The sequence below is a fragment of the Bos indicus x Bos taurus genome, chromosome 19, assembly GCF_003369695.1.
Source record: "Bos indicus x Bos taurus breed Angus x Brahman F1 hybrid chromosome 19, Bos_hybrid_MaternalHap_v2.0, whole genome shotgun sequence".
Taxonomy (NCBI): Eukaryota; Metazoa; Chordata; class Mammalia; order Artiodactyla; family Bovidae; genus Bos; species Bos indicus x Bos taurus.
The window spans coordinates 46,122,836-46,147,941 of NC_040094.1; the positions used below are offsets into that span (position 1 = coordinate 46,122,836).

At 56.3% G+C, this 25,106-nt stretch overlaps 2 protein-coding genes and 1 non-coding gene across 7 annotated transcripts in view; all 3 read right to left on the reverse strand.

Moving 5' to 3' along the window:
* The window catches only part of ARHGAP27 (Rho GTPase activating protein 27), a 36,172-nt gene extending 24,445 nt beyond the window's left edge, over positions 1 to 11,727 (reverse strand). Inside the window, exons 1-3 of one of the 3 annotated variants that reach the window (XM_027517318.1) lie at positions 11,537 to 11,727; positions 10,462 to 10,594; positions 8,501 to 9,175 (exon numbers count right to left, since the gene is read on the reverse strand). In XM_027517318.1, the coding sequence (XP_027373119.1) occupies positions 8,501 to 9,157 (657 nt within the window). In that variant the 5' untranslated portion in view covers positions 9,158 to 9,175; positions 10,462 to 10,594; positions 11,537 to 11,727. Of the gene's footprint in view, positions 1 to 3,271; positions 3,388 to 8,500; positions 9,176 to 10,461; positions 10,595 to 11,536 lie in introns of those variants that run through there. The other 2 variants (XM_027517319.1, XM_027517322.1) reach the window with 2 other exon arrangements.
* LOC113878608 lies at positions 4,296 to 4,400 on the reverse strand. Its single transcript, XR_003507037.1, has one exon. It is a non-coding gene; the product is annotated as a U6 spliceosomal RNA (small nuclear RNA).
* A 1,509-nt stretch (positions 11,728 to 13,236) lies between the features above and the next one.
* Positions 13,237 to 25,106, reverse strand: part of PLEKHM1 (pleckstrin homology and RUN domain containing M1) — a 57,205-nt gene continuing 45,335 nt past the window's right edge. For 2 of the 3 annotated variants that reach the window (XM_027517323.1, XM_027517324.1), the window contains 4 exons: positions 22,762 to 22,955; positions 17,066 to 17,129; positions 16,169 to 16,326; positions 13,237 to 15,437 (listed from right to left, as the gene is read on the reverse strand). In XM_027517323.1, the coding sequence (XP_027373124.1) occupies positions 15,326 to 15,437; positions 16,169 to 16,326; positions 17,066 to 17,129; positions 22,762 to 22,955 (528 nt within the window). In that variant the 3' untranslated portion in view covers positions 13,237 to 15,325. Of the gene's footprint in view, positions 15,438 to 16,168; positions 16,327 to 17,065; positions 17,130 to 22,761; positions 22,956 to 25,106 lie in introns of those variants that run through there. The other variant, XM_027517325.1, reaches the window with a different exon arrangement.

A 25,106-nucleotide genomic window follows, 5' to 3' on the forward strand; every position in this document is an offset into this window, starting at 1 on the left:
GCAAAAAACTATTACAAGTACGAGAAAAGGGCTTCCCTGGTGGTCCAGTGGTTAAGAATCCACCTGCCAATGCAGGGGACATGCGTTTGATCCCTGGTCTGGGAAGATCCCACATGCCGCGGAGCAACCAAGCCCACGCGCCATAACTACTGAGCCCACTCTCATGTGCCCCATAACTACTGAGCCCACTCTCTATGGCCCATGTGCCCCAAACAAGAGAAGCCCCCACTGTGAGAAGCCGGTGGACCTCAATGAAGAGTAGCCTCCACTCATCACTGCTAGAGAAAGCCTGTGCACAGCAATGAAGATCCAGTAAACCAAAAATAAAAATAAATGAATAAATAAATCTTTTTTTCAAAAGTACATGAAGCACTTTATAGAGAGAATTTGAGATGGAGATTTAATACACCTCTATCAGAATCAGAACAAAAGAAGCATATAAAGAAAATGTATTTGAATAATCAATAAACTTGATTTGGTACATATGGCACCTTACATCCCTTAAGTATACAAAAACATTTGTATAGAAAACATACAGGGACTTCCCTGGTGGCCCAATGGTTAAGAATCCATCTGTCAATGGAAGGGACACAGGTTTGATCCCTGGTCCGGGAAGATCCCACAGGCAGTGAGCAACTAAGCCCGCAAGGCACAACTAGAGAGTCTGTGTGCCGCCAAGATCCTACAGGACGCAATGAAGATCTGATGCAACCAAAGAAAGAAAGAAAATGTACAGGTTTTCTCTGTCTTTGAAAACTTAAAAAAAAAAAATTATTTCCTAGGCCAGAAGGAAATCCATGACAAAAGTGGAGCTTTTACAAATCTAGAAAAAAGGAATACTTCCCCGGTAAAATAAAAAACTGCCAAAAATAAATAAAATAAAAAATGACATGGCCAAAATTAACTAGCGAACCAGTGGAAAACCTAAAAAGACTAATTACCATTGATGAGCAAAATTAATAAATAAAATCTGCCATGGACAGAGCACCAGGTCCAGAAGGTTTCTCAGGAGGCTGAATTGCAGATGCCGTTAGAATTCACCTCTGAGATCACCTCCTTGGACAGCATTGTAGATTTCCCTCTCGCCTGAGAGATGTGGGATGGAGGCGGGGGGTGCTCCTTGGACATGTCCCCCATAGAACCCTGCATTGGAATTCACCACAGAATAGTGTAACTGTCATTTACTTGTCAGTCGCTCCTTCTGGAATGGAAGCTACCTTCAGGCAGGGACCACCTCTGATTTTTCATCGTCTCCAGTGCCTGGTAGCATTACCTGCTTTTTACTGAATCAAGAGATGTGGAAGCGAAAAAGTGCATCATAAATGTCAGCGTACGCTGCCACAACCCTATGTCTATAAAACTCCCCAACATGTAAGCCTAGGAAAGCAGAATGGATGGAGAGAAACCAAAACCCTGAATCATTAGATTGAAATCCCCCCATTATCCAAATATTTGAAATGGGGTTAAACTATCTTTCACCCCACTCCAGTACTCTTGCCTGGAAAATCCCATGGACGGAGGGGCCTGGTAGGCTGCAGTCCATGGGGTCGCTAAGAGTTGGACACGGCTGAGCAACTTCACTTTCACTTTTCACTTTCATGCTTTGGAGAAGGAAATGGCAACCCACTCCAGTATTCTTGCCTGGAGAATCCCAGGGATGGGGGAGCCTGGTGGGCTGCCGTCTATGGGGTCGCACAGAGTCAGACACGACTGAAGCGACTTAGCAGCAGCAGCAGCAAACTATCTTTATGGGCTTTCCTGGTGGCTCAGATGGTAAAGAATCCGCCTACAATGTGGGAGACCTGGGTTCTATCCCTGGGTGGGGAAGATCCCCTGGAGGGGGTTATGGCAACCCACCCCAGTATTCTTGCCTAGAGAAACTGCACGGACAGAGGAGCCTGGTGGGCTATAGTCCATGGGTCAGAAAGAGTTGGACATGACTGAGCAACTAAACACACACACACAAATTATCTTTATAGGGGGAACGTGCATGCTCACTCGCTTCAGTCATGTCTGACTCTGCAATCCCATGGACTGTAGCCCTCCAGGGTCCTCTGTCCATGGGATTCTCCAGGCAGAATGTGAAGGGAAAGTGAAAGTCGCTTAGTCGTGTCCGACTCTTTGTGACCCCATGGACTATGGCACTCTCCAGGCCAGAATACTGGAGTGGATAGCCTTTCCCTTCTCCAGGGGATCCTCCCAACCCAGGGATGGAACCCAGGTCTCCTGCATTGCAGGCAGATTCTTTACCATCTGAGCCATCAGGGAAGCCCCACCTAGATCCAGCTCCAAATCACTCCAACACTCTGCTATGGAACAGTGACTGTGTTCTGATCATCAGGTACCCCCAGTCATGATCATGGGCTTTCCTGTGCCCAGGACGTGACAGTGACCAGCCATCAGGGCTGGCATTCGGTACCAACTGCCCATCCTCTCCCACTATTGGATCAACAGCTCCAGGAAGAACAGAGCAAATAGAAATAGGGTGAAGCAAGCTGCAGAGCTCAGGAAGGAAGTGGGGAGGCAGGTGGGCTTGCCAGGAGATTGTCTCAGGAGGCCTGGGAGCTGAAGGGAGCCAGGTGAGACCCGGGCTGGGGGTGGGGGGACCACTCAGCGACAACAGCCTGCAGGGCTGGAGGCTATGCCTTTCCACCTTGGGAACAGTGGGCAGGGAGGGCTCTCAGTGGCCAGCAATGTTGGTAAGCATGGAGGGGGGGGTCCCTAGGACCTACTCTTTCACAAACCAGGTCATAGGCTGGGCAGTGGGGCTCTCAGGTTAGTTTGGGGCTGCAGGTGAGTCACGGGGAGGGTGAGTTCAGGCCAGGTGTAAAGAAACCAGCTGGGCCACTCTAGGACAGCTATCCTAACTGGGCAGTGGGGAGAGCTGTTAGAAGGGAGGGCGGACAAGTGGACGCATGAGTCCCTCCACTTGGCCTCTGCTCCTCTGTTCTGACCACCCCTTCCTTTTCAGAAGCCCCCCTCCCGCCAGCTGGTCCCAAAGGGGGATCCAGCTGGGTCTGCCCAAGGCCAGTTCCCTCATCCCGGTCACAGCTCCCTGGGGCTGCCCTTGGAGTCTGTCCCACGGAGTGCGGGGCCGGGATCTGGAGAGGAGGGCAGGGCACGTGGCAGCAGGGGTCACTGGGTGGGTTCTCTTCTGGAGTGGGCTCACAGAATGATCAGGAGGGGACGCAGGAGGGTGTGGGAAAACCGCCGTGGCGCGCCCCTCCTCCCCCAGGGTCCCGACTCCAGGGCACATTTCCTGGTCACTCACCGGTCTGGCCAAGGAGGAGGAAGGAGAGCCCTGGGGCTCCTAGCCGTCTGGAAGCTGCTTAGGTGCGGCGCCTCCTGGGCCGTTTGCCTAAGACGCTGCGGAGGCTGGGGCTGTGACCCCTTCCTCCCAGTGGCCAATGCCCGGCGGCAGGGGCGGGCCCCAGTCCAGGTGGCCGGCCTGGCCCTTCCCACCTCTGAGTTGTTCTAGGGCGCGGTGGTGACCACACCCTGAAATCCCCGGGGCAGAACGGCCCCTGGCCCAGGGGTGGGCCCCGCAGTCTCTGGGGAGGAGTCACAGAGGCCCCTTCCTGGGTTCCCAGACTGCCTCCTGGCAGCATGTATGTGTGTGGGGGGCCGGGAGGACCGGTGGTCCTCCACTTTCCTCCCCCTCCTCCCTCTCTCCCTCCTTGGAAGGGGTGCTTCTACTTCTCTCCTGTTATTACTGTTTAGTTACCGATTGTGTCCGACCCCATGGACTGTAGCCTGCCAGGCTCCTCTGTCCATGGGATTTCCCAGGCAAGAACACTGGAGCAGGTTGCCATTTCCTTCTCCAGGGAATCTTCCTGGACCAGGGATTGATAGTGTCTCCTGCATTGGCAGGCGGGTCCCTTATCACTGAGCCACCAGGGAAGGCCCTCTACCCTCTCCTGGGACATCTCATTCTCCCACCTCACCATCAGGCACAGAGAATTCCTGCCTCCTCCCTGACCCAGTGCCCACGACATGGCTGGGCACATACCGGGCACTCTGAAAGGTGAATACCTGTTTGCCTTGGGCTTGTACTGTCCTTGCTGAGAGGAATGGGGCGGCCAAGCCTGAAAGCCGCCTGGCCGAGACTCAGCCTAGGGGTCAGAGTGGGGTTTGGGGCCTGGAGGAATGCATCTGGTCTTGAAGCTGCCTCCTCCTGGCTGTGTGACCTTTGGTCAGTCACTAAACCCCTTTGAACCTCTGTCTGTCTGTACTCTGGGCAAATGTGGGGTGTGCCCAGGCCTGCCTTCCGAGCCACTGGGAATATGAGTTTTTTTAAAAATATGGAACACTTCACGAACTTCTGTGTCATCTTTGCTCAGGGGCCATGCTAATCTCCTCTGTATTGTTCCAATTTGAATTTATGCGCTGCCAAAGTGAGCATTGGGAGGGTGAGAGCTCACAGGATGAGTGAGAGCTCATGGAACTGTTAGCCCCTTTGAGACAGGGGCTGTCGCGTCTTCCCAGGCTGTGTGTCCCAGTGGCCAACCCACAGCACGCGTTCACTACATGCTAGCCTAGCTGGGTGACTGGTGAAATGCCCCATGTGGTAGAGGCTTCTTGCTTCTAGGGGCGCCAGTCCCTGCCTCTGCCGATCATCCTGCCCTCCTCACCACCCTCTCCCCTTGTCCGATGGTCCACCCACTGGACACTGTCCCCACCTGCTCTGATGACCCCACATCACCTCCACCCACACATGCCTCTCCCTCCTCTCCTCCCCCTCCCCCCTCCTCCCCTCCCTCTCTCTCTTCTCTCCTTCCTCCCTTCCTCCTCCCCCTCCTCTTCCTCCTCCCCCTCCTCTTCCTCCCCTCCCCTCCTCCTCCCCTCCCTTCCCCCCCCTCCTCCCCCCCTCCTCCCCCCTTGCTCCCAGCCTCTGCTCCTCACTCCTTTCTCCTGGGGTGGAATCTCTTCAACTACCTCCTCGCCATCCTCTGCCTCCCTGTCTTCCTGTCCCTCTCAGGAGATTCTGGGGAGCCTCCACCCAAGATTTACACCCACACCTGGCCACATAGCATCTCCCCTCTCTGCCTAGCTTCTGAGAATTGTCTATACTCTGCACCTGTGTCCTCAACCTTCATTCCTCTGACCCTTTGCTCTCTGCCTTCAGCAACCCCTGGACCAGCTCCTGATAAGATAGCCGCTGACCTTCTGGTGGCCACTTCCAATAAAGCCCAATGACCTTTATCTCACTTTCTCTTTTCTTCTGGACGCTCCTTGGCTTTTGGGCCAGTGCTCTGCTGCTTTCCCTTCTTGTTCCCTGACTGTTCTTTCCTCTTTCGCTCTTCTCTCCTCCCTCTATTGCCCAAACACTGTGGCCCCAGGGCTGTCTCGAATGCGGTGGCCCCAGGACTGTCTCAGGCGCTCTTGTCCACCCCTATCGCTCCACTATCACACGCTGAGGGCCTCCTCCTGGGCAGCAGTCCTAGCTGTCCCGCACTGGAGCCAGGCAAGGACAGAGTGAGCATCGCCTGTTTCCTCCACCACCTCCTCCCCGGTTATCCAGGCCGCAAACAGCACCGCTGCCAGTGCCAGAGTGCACACTGGGAGACTGGAGCTCCTCCTGATATCCTGCTCACCCCTCTCAGCCCACTGGCCACCAGGTCCCACCCAGCCTACCTCCCAAATCTCCCGCCACCACTGCATGCCTGGGAGACCGCAAAGGTCCTCACCGTTCCTCAAGGCCCAGCCGCAGGGGTCTTCCCTCAATCCCCTTCTCCTCTCTGCTGAGAGCCTTCCAATGGCTGCAGAATAGAGCCCAAATTCCTGCCGAGAGCCCATGAGTCCCTGCTCAGCAAGACACCATCCACTCCCGACCCCACACTCTCATCCCTGAGCCCCACCTGTAAGGTCCCAAAGGTGCCACATCTTCTCGCACCTCACCTCTGCCCACGCACCTCAGCACCTCGAGTGTAGCTCCATCACAGACGGCCTGTGCCCCACACTGAAGATCTGTCCCCTCTTGCCAGTCTCCCAACCCAAACAATGAGCCCCCAGAGCTGGAGCTGTGCCTTGGCCGCCTTTAAATCCAAAGGCTCACCTGGTGCTTGGCAGGTGTTCCATCAATTCACTTAGTGAATGGAGGGGAAAGCTGGGAACTTTCTCCTCCAAGGAGATTACAAGCAGGCTCACATTTCAGGAAACTCCTTCTCTAAGTGCTGCTGTGAACAGACAGCAGGGTGGGACTTCCTTCCCAGGAAGGAACCAACTCCCCTGCTCTGGAGTTTGTCCTGGATGGAGTGTCAAGGGAGGCCGACAGCTGACACTCAAATGAAACATGGCCACGGGGACCGTGGTCTTATTCCCATTACACCGGGGAGGAAACAGGACCAGAGATGCTAAGTGATTTGTTCAGGTCACACAGTGAATTAGGGCCAGAGCTGAGACTGAGCAGAGCATCTGGGTGGTAAACCCAGGTCTCCGGCAGACACCTCAGATCCTCCCTGTACAAGCCCTACCCCTTACCCTGATCATCTATATGTCCACCTACTCCTAACACACCACTGCAGCTGGAGGTGCTGGAGGCTCGAGGCGGAGACGCTGGCTGCTGGGATGATTTTCCTTTGAGCTCAGGAGGTACTGGGATCTGGGCGGGAGGTCTTCTACCACTGTGGTCCTGGGCTCTGCTGTGATGCCCCTTGGGCAGACTTGCAGAGCCCAGGTTCATGGTTAAGGGAGCTGCCTCTCCTTGTCCCTCCTCAGCACATTCCGTAAGGCTCTGGCCCAGGCTCGATGCCAGGAGCTGGGGTTCAGAGAGCGAGGCCAGTCCCCCACCTCCAGAAGGGAGGAGTGCACCTCCAAGAGCCAAATAGATATTCCCACCATCACAAGGACAGAGAGTGTGGAGAGGCGCGAGAGCCTGCGGAAGAAACGGAGCGGCGCCGGGGGCAAAGAGAGCAGGCGTGCAGCCATATATTCCAGAGCAGATGGAACAGATAGATGGTGGGCTGGCAGAGGCGTTTGGCGCAAGGGTTTGGCTCCGTCACCCTCCACCTCCTCAGCTCTCTCCCCTCAGGGTCCTTGATCTCTTTCCTTGCACGCCGCACGTTGTTCCCCATTCTGGCCACCAGAGGGCGGGCTGCCCCTTGCAAAAACTGTAGCAAAGGTGGAGCCGGCCCGGAGGAAAAGATACCCAGTGGGACCTCAGCCAGTCTTGGCAGACCGCCTACTACGTGTCAAGCACTTCCACGCTTCACCTCTTTTAAGGCTCTCAACAACTCGAATCCTTTGATATTGTTCTGCGTGTACACAAGAGGGCATCGTGGCGGGGGGAGTGAAGTGACTCGTTTAGCAGCTGGCAGGTGATCCAGCAGAGTCAAATTCGAGTCTGTGTAGCCTCAAATCCTGAACACTGCACCATAAGACCAGGAGGAGGGAAGACCCGGGGCCTTGCAGATGGGGACGGTGCATCCTTTCTCTGGGCATCCCAGACTCAGTCTCCGCACGTGGCAGGCATCAATATTTATTATAATCATATTGGGTCCAAAAAAGGAAATCAGAGACTCACAAGTTTCAGGAGTCATCTCTCCACCGTCCCCTAGCCTCTTGGTCTAAACGCAAACTGAGACTCTGAGTGAGGAAGTGGATTGCCCATAAGTACACAGCTGCGGCAGATGTCAGAAGGGGGCCTGTGCACTGCCCCCCCCCCCCCACATCTTTCCCGGAAAAGTCCCTAAACTTGAAGAAGTCCGGGCCAGCAAAGGATTTTGAGGTTGTAAGAGTTTTTAAAACGTCCCCTATTTTAAAAATAATATTTAAATATTATTTCAGAAACCCCCAAATTTACATAACCAGATTCTGAGGCAAAAAAGAACATCCTCACTATAACTGGACTTATTTCTGAAACAAACCCATCGAAATTAAAAAAAAAAAAAAAAGAGGAACTAAAATGTTGGAACCAGACAAAAAAGGAAGCAGACCCCTGACTTTCACATCCATTATCTCCTCCGAAGCCCAAGCTCATGTGAGAAACGCGAGGCAGGTAGAGCCGGCGGCGGCATTCTGCTACCATCCCTTATTTCATTCCAGATGTGTTTTGGAATGGTTTGGATTTTAGAAAGGTAACGGGCCCGCACCTGCTACAGGGGACATAACGCTCGCAGCAAGGCTTGAGCGGCACCGTATGATCGGGTTTACTTGCTCTTCTACAGCAAAACTTGAATATTCACACTATTAAGGCTGCCCACGGCCGCACATGGGCTCAAGTTAAATTCTACCGTTAACTGAGTTACAGAAGCCTTTTGAGCTCCAGGGAGCTTTGGCATTTGGGAACTGCAGATAAGAAATCTTGAGTAAGCCTGTACCCCTCTGGTTTCGTGGTTGAGCAAGATAGGCTCGGCGTGAGCGAGTTGGTCTAAAGCCGGCAGACACAGCTGCTCCGTCGAGCCGGGACTTAAGGCTCAGGGGGTCTCCCAGCGTCCGGGCTCTTGGAGGATGGGAGCAACCCCCGCCCCGGTCTCCCCGCTCCCGGCTCCCGGTAGCGTACCTGCTCCGGCCGCTGCTCCGTCGGCGGGTCGCGCACGTCCTGGATGGCCTCGTAGACGTTCTCGGAGTCGCTGCGCGCCAGGGGCCGCGGGCACACCCATGAGCCGGCCACGCTGCAGGCCTTGAAGCCGCCTCCGCTCCCGAGGAGGCCGGCAGGGGGCGCGGCGGTGCGGGCCAGGTCGTCCAAGGACTGCGCGGGCCGCACGGGCGCCGCGGGCCGCGTGTACAGGCAGGCGGGAGAGCCAGGCGCCAGGCTTCGACGCTGAGTGGCCGCGCCCGGTCGAGCTCGGCCGCACAGGGAGCCCGCGCGGCCCCGGGGCTCGGCGGGGGCGCCGTCGGGTCCGGAGGGCGCCGACGCGCTCATGAAGCGGTAGTCATAGGCGAGCGGTTCGGGAGCTGCGGGGCCCTGGAGGGGCGCGGGCGGCGGCGGGGCGGGCGCGGGGTGGCCGAGGGCCGGCAGCTCGCGCACATACTGCGCCGGCAGGTAGAAGGGGCGGCCGCCCGGCTCGCTCCGCACGTGCCACCAGTGCTCCGTGCTGCGGCGCAACAGTCGGTAGCGCTCGTTGGGCTGGATGGCGACGCGGCGCCCGTCCTTGCCCGTATACTCAAAGGGATGCTCCACCAGCACGTAGACGTCCCCCTCGACGTCCGCCGCCATCGCGGCCGCCGCGTGTCCCTGTGGGCGACGAGGAGGAGGGGCGCGGAGGTCAGGGCCGCCGAGAGGGCCGCGCTCCGCACAGGGGAGCCCGAAGACTTCGAGTCCCGAAGCTACGATCGTGTACGTTCGGGCCTCGGTTTTCCTATCTCGAAAACGCGGGGCTTGGACGAAATAATCTCCACGGTTTTAATTCTTACACGCAGCGATGGAATTAAGACAGCCCTTTCATTCTGCGGCCTGGAGTATAAAATTCTATCCCTCGGTGGGGAGATGGTGGTTAACACCGGTCCGGCTTTAAAGCCAAGGAAGCTTTAAGGCTGGTTGGGGGGGACATCACGTGTGTATAAAAATTGGGCCTCAGTTTCCGCATTTGTAAAGTGGGAAAAATAGCCCATACCTCCATCCCGCCCTGTCCCGACACTTCCAGGAGCCCTCAGGGAATCGCGTCCTTGGCAGCTCCTATCGCCCCAGCCACCCACCAAGGCGTGTGAGCCCCAGGCCCGAGGGGGACAGAGTTGGGGCGCAGGTTCTGGGAGCGGCCCCCGCTTCGCTCTACTCTGGGAGTGTCCCTGCCCTGCTTAGTCCAAGGGCCTTGGCATAAGGGGCCGCGACTGCCAAGGCCGGGGAAACCGGTTCTCTTGGATTTTCTCTTTCCTTTCCCAGCGGCTTAGCCACAGACGTGACCCCGGAGCCCCGCCCGCCCAGACCGACCAGCACCTCCCCCTGCGCTCCGGCTCCCACCTCCACGTCCAGAGAGAGGCTTGGCCCTTGCGGCCTGCCCTCTGCCCTGCGGTCTCTATATTGCCCCACGAGAGTGGCCCCTAGAGAATGCACTCTTTGATAGTGACTATCCGTGCGGTGTACCCAAGGGACCCCCAAAGTTATCCCGGAGTGAACACCACAACCCACTCTCCCTCTCGCAGGCTCAGCCTGGACCCTGGTGTGTCGGGGGAGCGGCGTCACAGCCCAACTGGAAGCCCGTCTGTGAGGCTGGTCCCTCCAAGCCTTTACATCGGCCACATGGACTGCCCCACGATGGTGACCTGGGACCAAGCAGGTGCAGGTGGAAGCTCGGCCTCTGGTTGAGTCTGAGCGACCCAAGGCACAGGGTCTGGCCGCGGGGCGCCTAGCGCTCCTTCTCTACTTTCTCAAACTTTCCTCGACGGGGAAAGAGTGTAAACTGAGCCACTGAGCACACTGGGCCCTGGACGCGGGGTCCTTAAGCTGACTGCAGCTAAGCCAACCAAACTTAAGGAGGACAACCTTCTCTCCACCTTCCCCCGGACCCCCTGCCTCTCACTTACGTCGGCAGGGCGGGCCTCGCGGAGCCCATGGGCGGGCTGGGTGGAGCCGGAGGATGGATGCAGGTTAGGGCCCTGCCATCTCCTTGGGCGGGGCTTCAGACGGCTTGGCTGGAGAGACTTTAGGGAGCTGGAGCTGGCAAGGAGAGCAAAGAAGGTGAGGGACGCTTGGAAGCACCGCCTTCAATTCCCGAAGCGGCGGTGTCTGGGAGGGGCGGGGCGGAGCCTGAAGAAATCCGCCTAGGCCGGTGGGGCCTTGGAGGCGGGACCCAAGCAGAAGGCCTGAGGGAGGGGCAAGGGCAGGGAGGGCTGCGGCCGAAGGGGCACGGAAGGTTCACGAGTGGAGCCAAGGGAGGGTAGGGTCCGGCCCCTGCCGCGCCCCACCCCCACGCTCGGGATACGGCTTCCAAGAGGCTCTGCGTCCCGCGGACGCGATGCTTCGGGACTGCTCGACCCGGCTTGACATCTAGCCCGAGCGTCCCCAGTCCTAGCAAGGCTATTTGCATCCTGAACCATCCGGATTGCAGGCACTGCCGCTCCGGTCCCATCCTCGTCCTCCCCAGGCCCTTTTCGAACTCAGCTCGGCCAGGCCTCGAAAAACTTGGAGTGGGGTTCCCACTGCAGAGACGCTCCCCGGAGCGCGGGGTCACTGGTTGGGTGGGGAGGGGACCCAGTTCTCGTCTCCTTCCCCGATCCTGGGGGGAGCGAAGAGGAGAGGGATCAGGGGAGCGGGGAGGGTCCTTGGAGCGCGAAGACCGACCCTTCACCAGGAGGTGCCCTGCGTCCACGGCTTGGGAGACAGACAAGAGTCACAGCGGCGCCCACGCCTGGGTCGACGCAGGGAACCTGGACCTGGGCCCCTCCTGCCCCAGGACGGCGAGCAGTCCTTCGCCTCCCACCTCCTCCTGAGCGAGGGCAAGATCCGTCCCGAGCCGCGCTCCTCCCAAGACCGCTCAGCTCCGGCTCCTGCGCCTTGCGCGAAGGGTGCTTGGTGCTGCCGGGTGAGGACCCCGCCACCTGCAGTCCCCCTCCCCACCCCAGATCAGCACCCCCGCCCAGTCCGGCCCGGCCCTGGCACCTCGGTGTCCGCTCGCTGGCCTCGCCTCCACTTGTCCTGGCAGGCGCGCGGGGGGCTCGGCGTCCGGTGCTTCCTCCTCCACCGCCCAGCTCCCGCGCTGCCCTGTTTCCTGTTCAACAATATAGTGAGGGAGGCACCGGCGGAGAGCACCCGGCAGAACTTCCTCCCGGGGCTGGGGCTGTGGCTGCGAGAGACAATCCCCGGTGTCCTGGCTTCCTGTCCTCTCTGGGACGGGCCAGCGCCCGAGGAGCGCAGACGCCACCCCCTTCCCCTGCACCTCCCGGGGATCCTGGGCCACACCTGGCTGTCTCCTGGAGGAAGGCAGCAGAGCCAGGACGGTGGGATGAGCGGGGAGGAAGGCGGGCCAGATTTCCCTCCACCGCTGCTCTACTCCATCCCCTTTCCCCTACCTCCTGGCCTGGATCCTTGTGGGGGAGGAGCCCCCCCTCCCCGACCCCCAGCCAATCCGTCAAAGCTCAGAGCAACCTCCTGGGGTTGAACTCAAGATGTTCACCTTATCTCTGCATCTCAGTTTGCTTTCCTGTAAACTGGGGACAGTAACACCTACTTCATAGGATTGTTGTTGTTCAGTCACTAAGTTGTGACTCTCTGTGACCTCATGGACTGCAGCAGGTCAGGCTAACGTATTGTTATCATCACATTGTTAAGAACACACATCTGATGAATTATTATTATCACTAATTTTATTATGAGATGAGCCCTCCTCTTTGGGGTTGAATTGGGGTCCTCAAACCCCCCATCTGCTATCCTCCTTTAGGCAGGAGGGGGAAGGGAGAAACAAGTATTCTCAGAAACACCTTGCTAAGGATGGATGACTGAATCCAAAGGCAGCACATTGGCCATGTGCTCTTCTGGGTCCTGCCTCTCCACACCAGGTCCCTCAAGGCTCCTCCGAGCCCACCACCTCCTGCCCTCAAGGGAAGCTGGGGCTCATGCGATGGGCAGAGGGTGCTCCCTCAAAGGCCGAAAGGCTGCTTCAAGGACAGGAAACCGCAGACATGAATCTTTCAGTCCCAAGTTCCTGCACCCTGATTTCCCTGGGAATTAGCCTGTTTCCTTCTTCTGTCTTTACAAGAGCAGCAGTGGGCTTCCTCCTGCAGGCCCTCCCCACCCCCCAGACTTCTGCTGGAACTTCAGAGGAAAGCTGGCAGCCAAGGCCAGCTGGAGCCCTAAAACCATGAGCCCTGAATCTGGCCCTGCTCACAAGCCTTTCCTTCCTGAGCCTCTTTCTCACCTTGGATGACCAGTGGGAAATGGTTTCACATGTTCCAGTGTCAGGGGTCTGTGCTTTGACATTTAAGGAACAGGAAAGAAGCCATCACAGTGGGATTCCAGGCATTAGCTTCAGTTACATGAGTGTATGTGAATAAACCTTCCCAAAGGCCCTGAAATCCTACCCCAAGGCCAGGGGTGGGGGGTGGGGGGTGGTGATTGGGGAGGCTGACTCAGAGGAGAGGCAAGGGTGGGGGACAGACTGAAGAATTACTTCTACTATTCTCCATGCTCACTCCTGGCACACAAGCCCCCTGCTTGCAATGTTTACTTATAACCACCCCCCTCCAGCCCTCCCCTGTGCCCAGGGACTGACTGAGAACAGTGGAGGCTATCAGACAGTATCTGAGGGCCTGTGGTCTCCCCCAGTCAGTGGAAGCTTTCAGATTCAGAAACCAGACCACAGATTAGAAACAGCAGGTCTTTACTGCAAAATCACTCAAAAGTCACATGGCCGCAGTTCCTTCAGTACATGGCAAAGCACTTCTCAGGGCCAGGGCCCTGCACTAGAAACAGTTTATTGCATAAAACAAAATTTTAAAAATAGTGTGGGCACTACTGAGGTTCATACCAGCTTCCCACTGGAGGTGAGGAAGGTGAATCAACTCATCTGAAAGCATCAGCAGCTTTTTGGTGGTGGGGAGGGAGGCGGTCAGCTTTAATGCTACTGGTCTCGGAGAAGGTGGGGAGTGTGGTGTGCCAGGCCCCGCTGAACCAAAGTGGGCTTCTCCAGGGCCTCACTCCTGCTGCCGCCTAGGGATCTTCTGGGATACAGAATACACTCACAGGGCTGGGCTCAAGCAGTGCTGCCCACCCCAGGACCACCAATTCTGGCTCTGATCAGGCTGTGTTTCTGGTGGAGCGTTAATGCTGGCTGGGGGCGGGGGTGGGGCTAAGGACCCACTTCCTGGTTTAGGAGGCTTTGGTACAGGTGTGCACCATCTTCTGTGATGGGGACAAAGAAGCTGTGTGACAGCCCCTTCCCTGACCCGCCCACCACCTCCTCCACTCTATTGCACAATTTATCCAGCTCCACAGGGGCTAGGCAGGTGACTCAGCAGCCGAATCACCCCAAGGGAGAGGTGGCAGTGGGTTTGTCTCTTGACAGTGAAGGTGGATATCTACCTGAGGCCTCCTATCTCAGCTGAGCACAGAGAAGATGGTCAGGGGGGTCCCAGGGCTGAGGGGGGCCTGCTGGGTCCAGGAGAAGTGGGGAGGCAACAGAGAAATCATGCCCCCCGAAGCCCCAGGGTCTAAATATCGCTTTGAAAACAATTTCAGGCTCCACCTGAAGATCCCCTCCAAAGGCAGTCGTGTTCCAGTGAAATGTTCCAATCTCTTGGCAGCGGCCCTCCTGGGCTAGTCCAGCAAAACTCTGTGAACTCGTGGCTTCATGGACTGGCTGAGCACCCTTCCACAGGTGGCTTCTCCTGCGTGTCCTTGTGCATCTCCGCAGCAGGGCTGGCACTCTTCGTGGAAAGATGCTGGGGGCAGTGTGGAGCCAGCCTACCTCGGTCCCGGCAGGCCCGGCAGGCGGGGGTGTGTTCCTGAAATGCGTCTGCAGCAGCCCCCTGCCCATCTGGCTGCCAGTCAGGGGTAGGAGTGAGGAGGGCAGAGGGCTGAGGGGTGGGCTAGATGACGACCCTTCCCTGGACCAAGGAAGGCTCAAAGTGCTGACAGTGCTGGTTCCGAGTCATAGCCCTCCTCCTTCGGGCCCAAGATCCCAGGCCATAGGAGAGCCGCAGCAGGGGTGGGGGGTGGGTTTTGACACAGAGAAATTGAAGGGCTTTTCAGGTGGAGGGGGGACCAGGGAGCAGGTGGGGGCAGAGGAAGGGAAAGAACGTGGTCCTCAGGACTGAGCCTGCCTGGCCCACGGCAGTTTGGCACGTTGTACAGGAGCTGTCAGCAGCAAGCGCCCGGTGAGGGCGAAGGAAAGGCACCCGCCAGCTGGTGGGCTCTGTCCTGGGGGGCCTGTCCACCCAGCCACCACCCACCTCCAGGCTGGGCCTGAGCGGTTTCTACACATTTGCTCAGGGTGAGAATGCCTGGATTTCTTGGGTGACTTGTGGAGGGTCAAGAATAAAAAAATATTTTCTGTCGAAATATGAAGGGAAAAAAATCCACCTTAAAAAAACTAGACCTTTTAATCAGGAATGTGGAATTGAAAATGCTCCCCAAGTCTTGTTTCCACAGTGTTGAACAGCCCTCATGGGGATGGGGTGTCAGTGAGGGGTGCTGGGCTGATTAGTGCAAAGGCCCCCTCCTCCCACACCGTCGGACAGGGGGCACCTGCTGGTGTCCGCGCCTCCTGGAGCAGATAGTTGGGGGATAGGAGGTGTCATCAGGGGCTCCTGGGGCTCCCTCTCATAGGCCAGTCCTCTGGTCTCATCTGAGAGTCTTCCTGGCTCTGTGACACCTTGAGAGTGTGGCCAGGCTGGTGGCCAACCCGGCTGGGATGGCTGAGCCCCGGGTCCCGGGTGGGGACAAGAGGTGGGATTAGGTGAGACTGTTCTGCTCCTGGTATTTGCGCCGGCGGGCACAGCGGGGGCAGCCCTTCTGGACCACGGCCTGGCAGGTCTGGTGGAAGACGGTCTTGCATTCGCTGCACCTGGGAGAAAGCCGCAAGCGTTGCTGGGACCTCGAGCCTCCGGGGCTCGAGGCTGGTCGGTGCTCCTGACCAGAGCCGGCCACCCAAGGCACTGCCTCTCCATCCTGGGACAAAAGGTTCTCGCCGCAGTGCTGATCTCTAAGCCCCACGATGCACACCGATGCCCTCTATTGTATTTCCCTTATAAATACTACCGAGACTCACTGATTTCCTTGCCTGTGTTCCAAACACTCTACGATTTAAAAAACTCAGCCCCAGGTCTGTTCGGGGGGGTCGAGTTTGGGTCTGGGGACATCTGCTGAAAATGAACGGATGCTCCCACCGGCTCAGTTTTCCACTCCCACATGGGTTGGAATGGAAGTTTGATGGAGGCCTCTTTCCATTTAGAGGCTTCTGATAATGAGTGATGACTGGGGACAATCGTTACGGGGCAGAGGCAGTGGCAGGTACTGCCCACCAGGTGCCCACTTTGTGTCCGGCCTTGTGCCAGCACTCCAGGCCAGTAACTCACCCAGCCCCTCCTCCACCTGTTTGCAGAGGACAAAAGTGAGGTCCTCCCCACGCAACTCAAAGGGCAGCAGCTACCTCTTCCCTAGGAAGACGGGTGGCTCGGGGGAGGCAGGGAGTCCTGTGAGGGCTTGGCCTGTCCCCCTCGCAGTGGCACCTGGGACTTGCCCCCCACCCAGGGGTGGGAGTGGTGGGGCAGGGTGGCCGGCATGGCGTCCGCATACCTGACTGTGGTGTCAAACTCAAAGGGAAAGATGATGTCATGGTGGTGGCAGATCTGGCAAATGAAGCCGCGCTGGGTGCACAGGTCACAGTGGTAGACGTGCTGGGAGGCAAACTCGATCAGGGCCTTGAGGAAGCCTTCGTACACCCCGTCCGCGATCTGTGGAGGGCAAGTGCCGGCCGCCAGGCCTTCTGAGAGGCCGTGCCATGCCCGAGGCCGTCTGCAGAACGTGGCCTGCTGCTCCTCCTGGCGCCCTGCCTGGAGCATTCCTACCCCAAGAGGAGTTTCCTTCCACTTGGGCAAGCAAACCTCCCCGAGTGAGGCCGAGCCATGCAGGTGTGCGGTCCCTGTGCACAGAGGAATCCACTGTCCCCTCCCTCGAGGAAGGGAATGTCCCAAACCCTCACCCTCCCTACGCCCTCGCAACCTGGAAGGCAGCTGAGCCCTGTGATCCTGGGCTTGGCTGTGGTGCCTGCCTGTCCCAGTGGGACCGAGGGCTCAGTCACTGCCCCAGGAAGCGTGGATGGCTGGACACCCATTCTGAGCTGCTGAAAGGCTGAAGATGGGACGTCTTGCCTCAGTAAACTGCAGCCAGCAGCCCCTGCCCCAACATCTCCCTTTCTGATTTCTCCAGGAATAAGTTTCTAGGAATTAGGTTCCTCTGGGCTTCCCTGGTGACTCAGATAGTAAAGAATCTGCTTGCAATGTAGGAGACACGGGTCCCATCCCTGTGTTGGGAAGATCCCCTGGAGAAGGGAATGGCAACCCACTCTCATATTCTTGCCTGGACTCTTTGCTACCCTATGGACAGAGAGCCTGGCAGGCTACAGTCCATAGGGTCGCAAAGAGTCGGACCTGACTGAGCGACTAACACACACCTCAGGGGTGGCATTCTCACCTGCTGGAGGTCGGCGACACTGTACTTGTGAGGCGACTCCAAGAGATAATTCCTGTGGTTGAGCCTTCAAAGAAAAGACAAGAGGCTCCTCAGAAGGAATTTGGGCCCACCTGTGTTTGCGTTCATTCCCTCAGCACCGCTAAGCAGGGAGAAATAGCTCCAGCCTGGGCTCGGGACCTGGACTCCAGGTGCCCAGCTGCCAGGACCTTGGGCAAGTTCCTTAACCTCTGAACCTCAGGTTTCCTCACCTGAGCAAGAGAGCTCTTTTCGGGATGAAATAATTTATTTAAAGCATTTAACACAGTGCCTTGTACATAGTAAATGAATAATTATTAACCATAGTTGATAGCATTGTATCGTATAATTGAAATTTAAGAGCAGAACTCAAATGTTTTCTCTCTCTCACACACACACACTATACAGGTTGCTCAGATGGTACAGAATCTGCCTGCAATGCAGGAGATGCAAGTTCAATCCCTGGGTCGGGAAGAACCCCGGGAGGAGGAAATGGCAACCCACTCCAGTATTCCTGCCTGGAGAATTCCATGGACAGAGGAGTCTGGCGGGTTACAGTCCTTAAGGACACAAAGAGTTGGGCACGACTGAGTGACTAACACTTTCACTGTTCATATATACATATATATATATAATACATATAAAATATGTGAGGATGATGGATGTGTGAATTAATAAGATGGGAGGAAGTCTTTCACAGAATTGCTATTGCTAAGTCACTTCAGTCGTGTCCAACTCTGTGTGACCCCACAGACGGCAGCCCACCAGTCTTCCCCGTCCTTGGGATTCTCCAGGCAAGAACACTGGAGTGGGTTGCCATTTCCTTCTCCAATGCATGAAAGTGAAAAGTGAAAGTGAAGTCGCTCAGTTGTGTCCGACCCCAGCGACCCCATGGACTGCAGCCTTCCAGGCTCCTCCATCCATGGGATTTTCCAGGCAAGAGTACTGGAGTGGGGTGCCATTGCCTTCTCCGTTCACAGAATAATCAATCATATATCAAATCATCACAAAAATACTATAAATATCTTACAACTTTGTGAATTATACTCAATAAAGTTGAAAAAAAATTTTAAGATATTTTAAAAAGTCTATTTAAAAAATAATGAAGAGGAGGATGATGAAAGCTAACGCTTGGAGCCAGGAACTGGACTAAAAGCTTGATATATATTAATTCATTTAATTCTCACAAGAATCCTGTGAGGTTGACACTATTATAACCCTCATTTTGAGAAGAGGAAATGGAGGCACAGAGAAGTTAAAGAACTTGCCTGTGGTCACACAGCTAGTAAAAGGCACAGCTGGAGTCTGAAAGCAGCAGTCTGGCTCCAGAGCCTGCATCCTTATCTCCCAGGTGAATGCCTAGAGGCTGTTATTTATAGCTATTGTCATTACTGCCACCATCACGTACCAGGGACAGTGCTGGGGACAGAAATGCACCAGACGTGGCTTCTGCCTTCCTATTGTAGCCCCTGGTCTAGCTTAGGGACAGACATTTAAGCATCTGGTTTTGGCGCTCTGGGAGAGGAGCTGAGGTGTCCTGAGTGCACAGATCCCATTTCAGAGGTGGGGGTGGGGGGCAGAGGACAAGGGCTCAGCTGCCACCAGCCTGGCTCTAGTTTCCACCTCACCAATGGCAGAGATCCCAAAGGTTACATCCTGAGAGATGGACAGGAAACACCTGCAAAAAATTCCTGCCTGGCCTTGCTGTGTGTCTGTGCGGTAGTGGGGCTGGGGGGAGAATTCCCCGGTCTGAGGATGCGCGGGAGCCTGCCCCAGGGTGCTCTGGACATCTGGAGGCAGGAAGGTGCCCAGGCCCACGGCATCTGGAGTGGGTGCTTGACTGTGCCCACCCCAGGGCACGGCCCCGGTTCTAGGAGGAACCCCACCCAGGGCCGAGATGACAAGCTCCACCAGGCAGCCCACGCTGTGCTGCCAAGTGGCCACTCAGTGCAACGTGCCGGTCTCCCCGGTAAACGTCCAGCTTTCTGGGAACAGGAAACTGCCGTTTATCACCAGGAAAATGCAGGGGGAGGGGCAGAGGGGGTGCACAGGCTGTTCCTGAGCCAGCAGGAAGGGTGGGGCCTGTTTGGATGGAGAGTCTTCTCTGTCATCTGCCCTCTGCTCAGAGTCATGGAAGCTCAAGGAGCCAGCCAGGCCACCTACCCTGGGCTTGTGAGGTCCTCAGTGAGGCCCTCAGTTGCTGTGGAGGGGAGGTCAGCTCAGCCCCCTGAGAGAAAGATTCCAAGATCTGCCGATTTCTCCTCAACCCTTCCTGTCCTCTCAGCCTCCACCCCAACCACCTGAGTCCAGGCCTCCTCACCTCCTGTGCCAGTTACCACACCAGCCCCGACGCCCCACTGCTGTGCTGCCAAACTGGTCTTCAGGGAGTGTGACCATCCTATGCTCAAAACTCCTCAGCAGCTTCGGCTGCAGCAGAATAAAATCCTAGGCCTTTGTGGCGGCACAGAGGGTCTTCGAGGTCTAGCCCCTGTACCCAGTCTGGCTGCGCTGAGCCCTGCAAAGGTCCTGGCAAGCCACGCTTCCCCTCTACTCCCCAACCCCCCCACAGCCATGGGTTCCCTGCAGAAAATCCAGTCCAGGCTTCCTTTGGTTCTTTCACTAAACCCTGGTTCACCACATGGGCGATGCCATTTGTGTTGGGGCAACTCTGCTTTCCGGTGAGTGAGGACAGAGTGGGATCTGGAAGCTCTTACAGTACAGATGGTGGCCAGACTGGAGAAGGGTGACCCCAGATTTCTGCTTGGTTCCCTTTAATACTATTTGAATACTATCTTTGTGAGGAAGAAAAGCATTTTTTTTCTTTTTAAAAGGAGAAAGAAAACTCCACAAACCTTCAGCTGATGCTACCTCCTCCAAGAAGCTCCCTGGACCTCTGCACCCTGCCTCCTTCCTCACAGCACACGCCTCCCTGACCCAGGGCCATCTGTTCCCCTGTCTCTGTCCCTCCCTAGACACTGGGCCCCTCATGTGGCCCTCACCACAACTCTGGCAGGCCACATGAACATGGGGATCACTGGCCCATTTTATAGACAAGAAAACCGAGGCTCCAAGAAGTGAAGCCGCTTCCTTGAGTCACACAGCAAGTCTGGGGGCAGGTGAAGGCTGCTCCTGAGCTCTTTCTTCACCCTATGCTGCTTCTGAACTGGGACTTCTGCAGGCCTGGCCCTGCTTTCATGAAGGCTGGAAACAGCAACCAGAGAGAAAGAGGCAAGACTGCCCCCAGCTTCCAGACAGGGCAACCTGGACAGGCCAGTAAGGCTGCTGACCGATCTCAGCAGGGTAGGGATGGGCAAGCGAGGCTGGCACTCAGGACCTGCCCTACAGGCAGCTGGTCTACCCAGGTCTGCAGACATCCCTGAACTGGAGAGGGTCACAGGGTCCCACCTGACCTGAGATTTCACCACCCTGGACAGGGGGGCAGGGGGGCAGACTCTGGGGCCCTGGGTCCTGGAATCTCAGAAAGCATGGGAGTGAGGACCCACTGATGATGGAGACAGCAATAGCCTCCCCAGAAGCAGCCATCTGGGTCCCTCATGGTGGCCCCCAGAAGGCTTTCTGCTCTTCCAGGCCCTGCAGAGACCAGGAATCAGCCAGCTGCTCTGAGAGCCTGTGAGGGGCCAGCCTCTGTGCTTTGCCTAAGAGAGGGCTCCCCACAGCATCTCTCCAGTGCAGAGCAGCCCTGGAAGGGCAGGGACCAGGGCTGAGCAGGGGAGCCCAGCAGACAGGATGTCTGCGCCAGTCCTGTCGGGAGGAGTGGCTGCATGGGAAACATGGAGGGGCTTGTGAGCTGCTCCAAGTCCCCAGAAACCAGCAAGGAAGCCTAACTGGGCAGCAGGCACAGGCTCGTCCACCCAAGGTCTGTCCTCCCGGGGCCCCAGGACAGCGTAGTCCCACAGAAGGTGTCACCCCCTACCCCTAGCTGAGCACTGAAAGTCCCCCAGGCACTGGGCACCAAGAAGCTCTGTGCAGGGCATCCTGAGGGTCCTGGCCCAACCTTGTCCTCTTGCAAGGATTTGGGAAGGGCTGCTGCCAGGGTGGCAGAGTCAAGCCGATGTGGGGCGGAGGGCTGGTGGGGCCCCGGGGAGCCAGGAGACCAGCCCCTCTCGCGTCTCGGGTCTCCTCTCACACATCCCCACTTTCCTTCTCACCGGAAATTTCTCCCTATTCTGTCCACACATGGGGCCTTAATCCACAGCCCATGCACATCACTACTTCTGTCTGGAACACTCTTTCCTGCAAATCCCCTCTTTCCCACTCATTTTGCAGATCTCACACTGGAGGTCAGTTCCTCTAGGAAGCCCCCTCCCCCATCAGTGCCCTCCAATATGCGTCAGTCCCCCGACTCCGCTGTACTTCCAGGGCATCCTGCTCTCTCCTCCGCCCTCACTCCTGGGGGTAGCCGCTGCCCTGCTCCCTGCCGTGCCCTCTAGAGGGCTGGATCCAAGTCCACTGTGCTCAGCCCCAGGCCCCACATCCCTCGCCGGGCACTGAGCGCATTCTCAATAAGCACTTGTCAAATGAATGAAGGCATTACATGCACAAATAAAAGCCACTCCTAAATGCAGAGAGGGAGTCCTCCACCCAGCCCTGGCATTTCTCCCAAGAAGTTGCTTGTGCACTGACCCTGTGTGTAGTATATGTGTGTGTGTGTGTGTGTGTGTGTGTCCCCGTGTCCAGGCACTGAGCAAGCCACTCTTAGATGTGTGTATGTGTCTGTGTCTCTGTGTCCCTGTGTGTGTGTGCGTATATCTGTATCTCTGTGTGTGTCTGTATCTGTGTATGTGTGTCTCTTTGTGTGTGTGTCTCTGTGTGTCTGTGTGTGTGTGTTTCTCTCTCTGTCTCTGTGTGTGTGTCCCTGTGTGTGTGTGCCTGTGTTTATGTGTGTGTCTGTATCTGTATGTGTGTCTGTGTGTCTCTGTGTGTCTGTGTGTTTCTCTCTGTGTCTCTTTGTATGTGTGTGTGTGTGTCTGTCTGTGGTGTGTGTGTCTCTTTGTGTATGTGTGTATCTCTCTCTGTCTCTGTGTCTGTGTGTGTGTCTTTCTTTGTGTATGTGTCTCTCTCTATCTCTGTGTGTGTGTCTCTCTCTATCTCTGTGTGTGTGTCTCTCTGTGTATGTCTATCTGTGTGTGTGTGTGTCTGTGTGTGTCTCTGTGTGTGCCTGTTTCTCTCTGTCTCTGTGTGTCTCTCTCTGTCTGTGTGTGTCTGTGTGTGTGTGTCTCTGTGTGTGTCAGTGTGTCTCTGTGTGTGTGTGTGTCTCTGGGTGTCTGTCTCTCTGTGTGTGTCTGTGTGTGTGTGTGTCTCTCTCTCTGTGTCTGTGTGTCTGTGTCTCTGTGTGTGTGTCTGTATCTGTGTGTGTCCCTGTGTCTGTGTGTCTCTTTCTCTGTGTGTGTGTGTCTCTGTGTATGTGTGTGTGTGTCTCTCTCTCTCTGTCAGTGTATGTGTGTGTCTCTGTGTATGTGTGTGTCTGTGTGTCTCTTTGTGTCTGTGTGTGTGTCTGTGTGTGTGTGTTTCTGTCTCTCTCTGTGTATGTGTGTGTCTCTGTGTGTCTCTTTGTGTCTGTGTGTGTGTGTCTCTGTCTCTGTCTGTGTATGTGTGTGTCTCTTTGTGTCTGTGTGTCTCTGTGTGTCTGTGTGTCTGTGTCCCCAGGTCTGGGCGCTCACCTCTTGCTCAGCTCCTTCAGGGCTCCGCTCCGGCACAGGCCCAGATAGTCCCCCAGCAGCTTCAGCTGCTCCCGGCTCCTCCCGATGAGGCGCATCTGCTCCACGTGCTCGTACAGCGACGCATTCACCAGCTGCAGGTTGATGAGGGGCTGGGCCCGGATCTGTGTCAGGAACTTCAGGGCCTGCCTGCAGACCTGAGGACACCACCGGGCAGTGAGGGTGAGACAGGAGGGCCATTTTGTAAGCGCCTGAGGTCGCCAGACGCTGGGCCACCTACTCCCTCGCTCACCCCTCCAGCCACCTGCCAAGGGAAGCGGCACCATCTTCATTTTACAGACAAGGAAACTGAGGTTCAGAGAGAGGAAGTGACTTGGCCAAGGCCCACAGCTCAGATAAGTCAGGATTTGAACCCAGTTGATCTGGCTTCCAAACCTGCTCTTCCCCCTTTGGCACCAGCGGCTGCCCCTCCCTGACCACGCGGGGACGGGAAGGAGGGTCCACACGCCTCTCCCCCTGGGCCTCACAGATCCTTCCCACTATTTCCTGGCCTCCCCGCCCCTGCCCCCACTTTTCTGCCGAAAGGAAACAGACACTACCCTGGGCCGACTCAGGAACCAGGTGACCGATCTGAGTCAGGCTCCAACCACAGGAAACCATGGATCAGATACAGCTTAACCAGAGGTTTCCCGAGCTTCTTCCGTCCTCACTAACAGCACCAACCAGGGCAGGGCCTCCCTCCAAGTCTCCACGTGGAGCTGAGTGATCGATCTGGGTTTCTCCCACTTGATAGACGTGGAAGGTTCTACTCTCAGCCCTGACCCTAACACCAACTACTGAGCACCTATTATTTGCCAGACACTGGGCTAAGGACCTTGACCACATCCTTTCTTCATCCTCACAACAACCCAGAGGGGAAGGTGTCATCATCCCCATTTTACAGATATGGAAACTGAGACTCAGAGGAGCTAAAGTGACTGATCCAAGCCAACAGAAAGAAAGCAGAGCCCAGGTGTGAACTGAGTGCTGTCTCTGCATCCTTGGCCGCCTCACTTACAAAGAGAAGCCCCTTCCCCTGCAGTCTCTTTGGGGAGGATAAGGATGGAGGAGCTGAGGTGTTCTCCACCATCAACCACCCTGCAGTGCTTAGTCTGACTTTGGATCCTGGCTCCACCCCTTCTCAACTGTATGACCTCAAGAAACTTACTTAACCTCTCTGTGATTCAGTTTCCTCATCTGTAAAATGGGGGAAATACAAGCACCTACTGCATGGGATTGAGTTTCAATTAAAAGAAAATCCAGGTAAGCAGCTTCTCAGTGAATGGGAGTTGCCATCAGATTCTGTGGGTGCCTGTGTGGTCCAAGCGTCTGTCTGCTGGCCCCGGGGGATGGGCCAGGGCCAGAGGAGACTGTTAGGCCAAGGCTGCTCTTCCGGCTTCAACCAGCATTTCTCACCTCACTGGTATCTCCACCTTTCCCCATTTCCCAGAGCCCCGAGGAACCAGCCCCCAGCCGACAGGCATCCCACTGGCAAAGGCCTGGTGAGTCAGTGACTCAGGTCAGACTGCTGTTGCCCAGCCTGTCCCACAACTCAGCCCCAGGCTTAGGGTGAGGCCCAGATGAAATAACACGCAGGAATGCGCGCTGGAAACTGCCAAGTACACAGACAGGCATGAGCTTTGAGCTCTCCTGGGACTGTTCCTCCCCCACGGCTGTGGAGGAGACAGACAAAGGGAGAAGCCCCAGGCTTGGGCTGACATCCTGCCAAGTGCCAGCCAGGCCTTGCACAAGTGGGTCAGCCAGACAGTGGACAAGGGGCCCCTACCCTGCCAGCCTGCCACTTTCTATTCTGAACCTTCCTGTCTTTCCCAGGTCTAGCATCTTTGAGAGTTGGATGCTTCCTGACCTTAGGTATGCCAAGGGAATTGTTAGAATTTTCTAGTTGGAAAAAGGAAGTGGCACCAAAATTACCGCAGTGAATAGGGAGACGGCTCAACAGAGGCATCTGGATGTTGTAAACGCTGAGGGTGTTTTATGACCAGAGGGTTCTTTGTACTTGTGGTCATCTTGAGGTTTAATTTTCTCCATGTAGTTAGTTAAATACGTAACACCGAGGGCAGGGGTGAGGATGAGGTAACCAATAAAAAGCCAAAGTGAAGCTAATGTTGGGACTTCTCTAAGCTAATGTGATCCAGTGGTGAAGATTCTGTGCTTCCAATGCAGGGGGTGCCGGTTCGATCCCTGGTGGGGAAACTAAGATCCCATATGCAACACGGCCAAAAAAAGAGAAAGAGAACCAAAGTGAAGGTAACAGGTGTTTTCCATCCCCAGCGGGTGGAGGCCAGGGT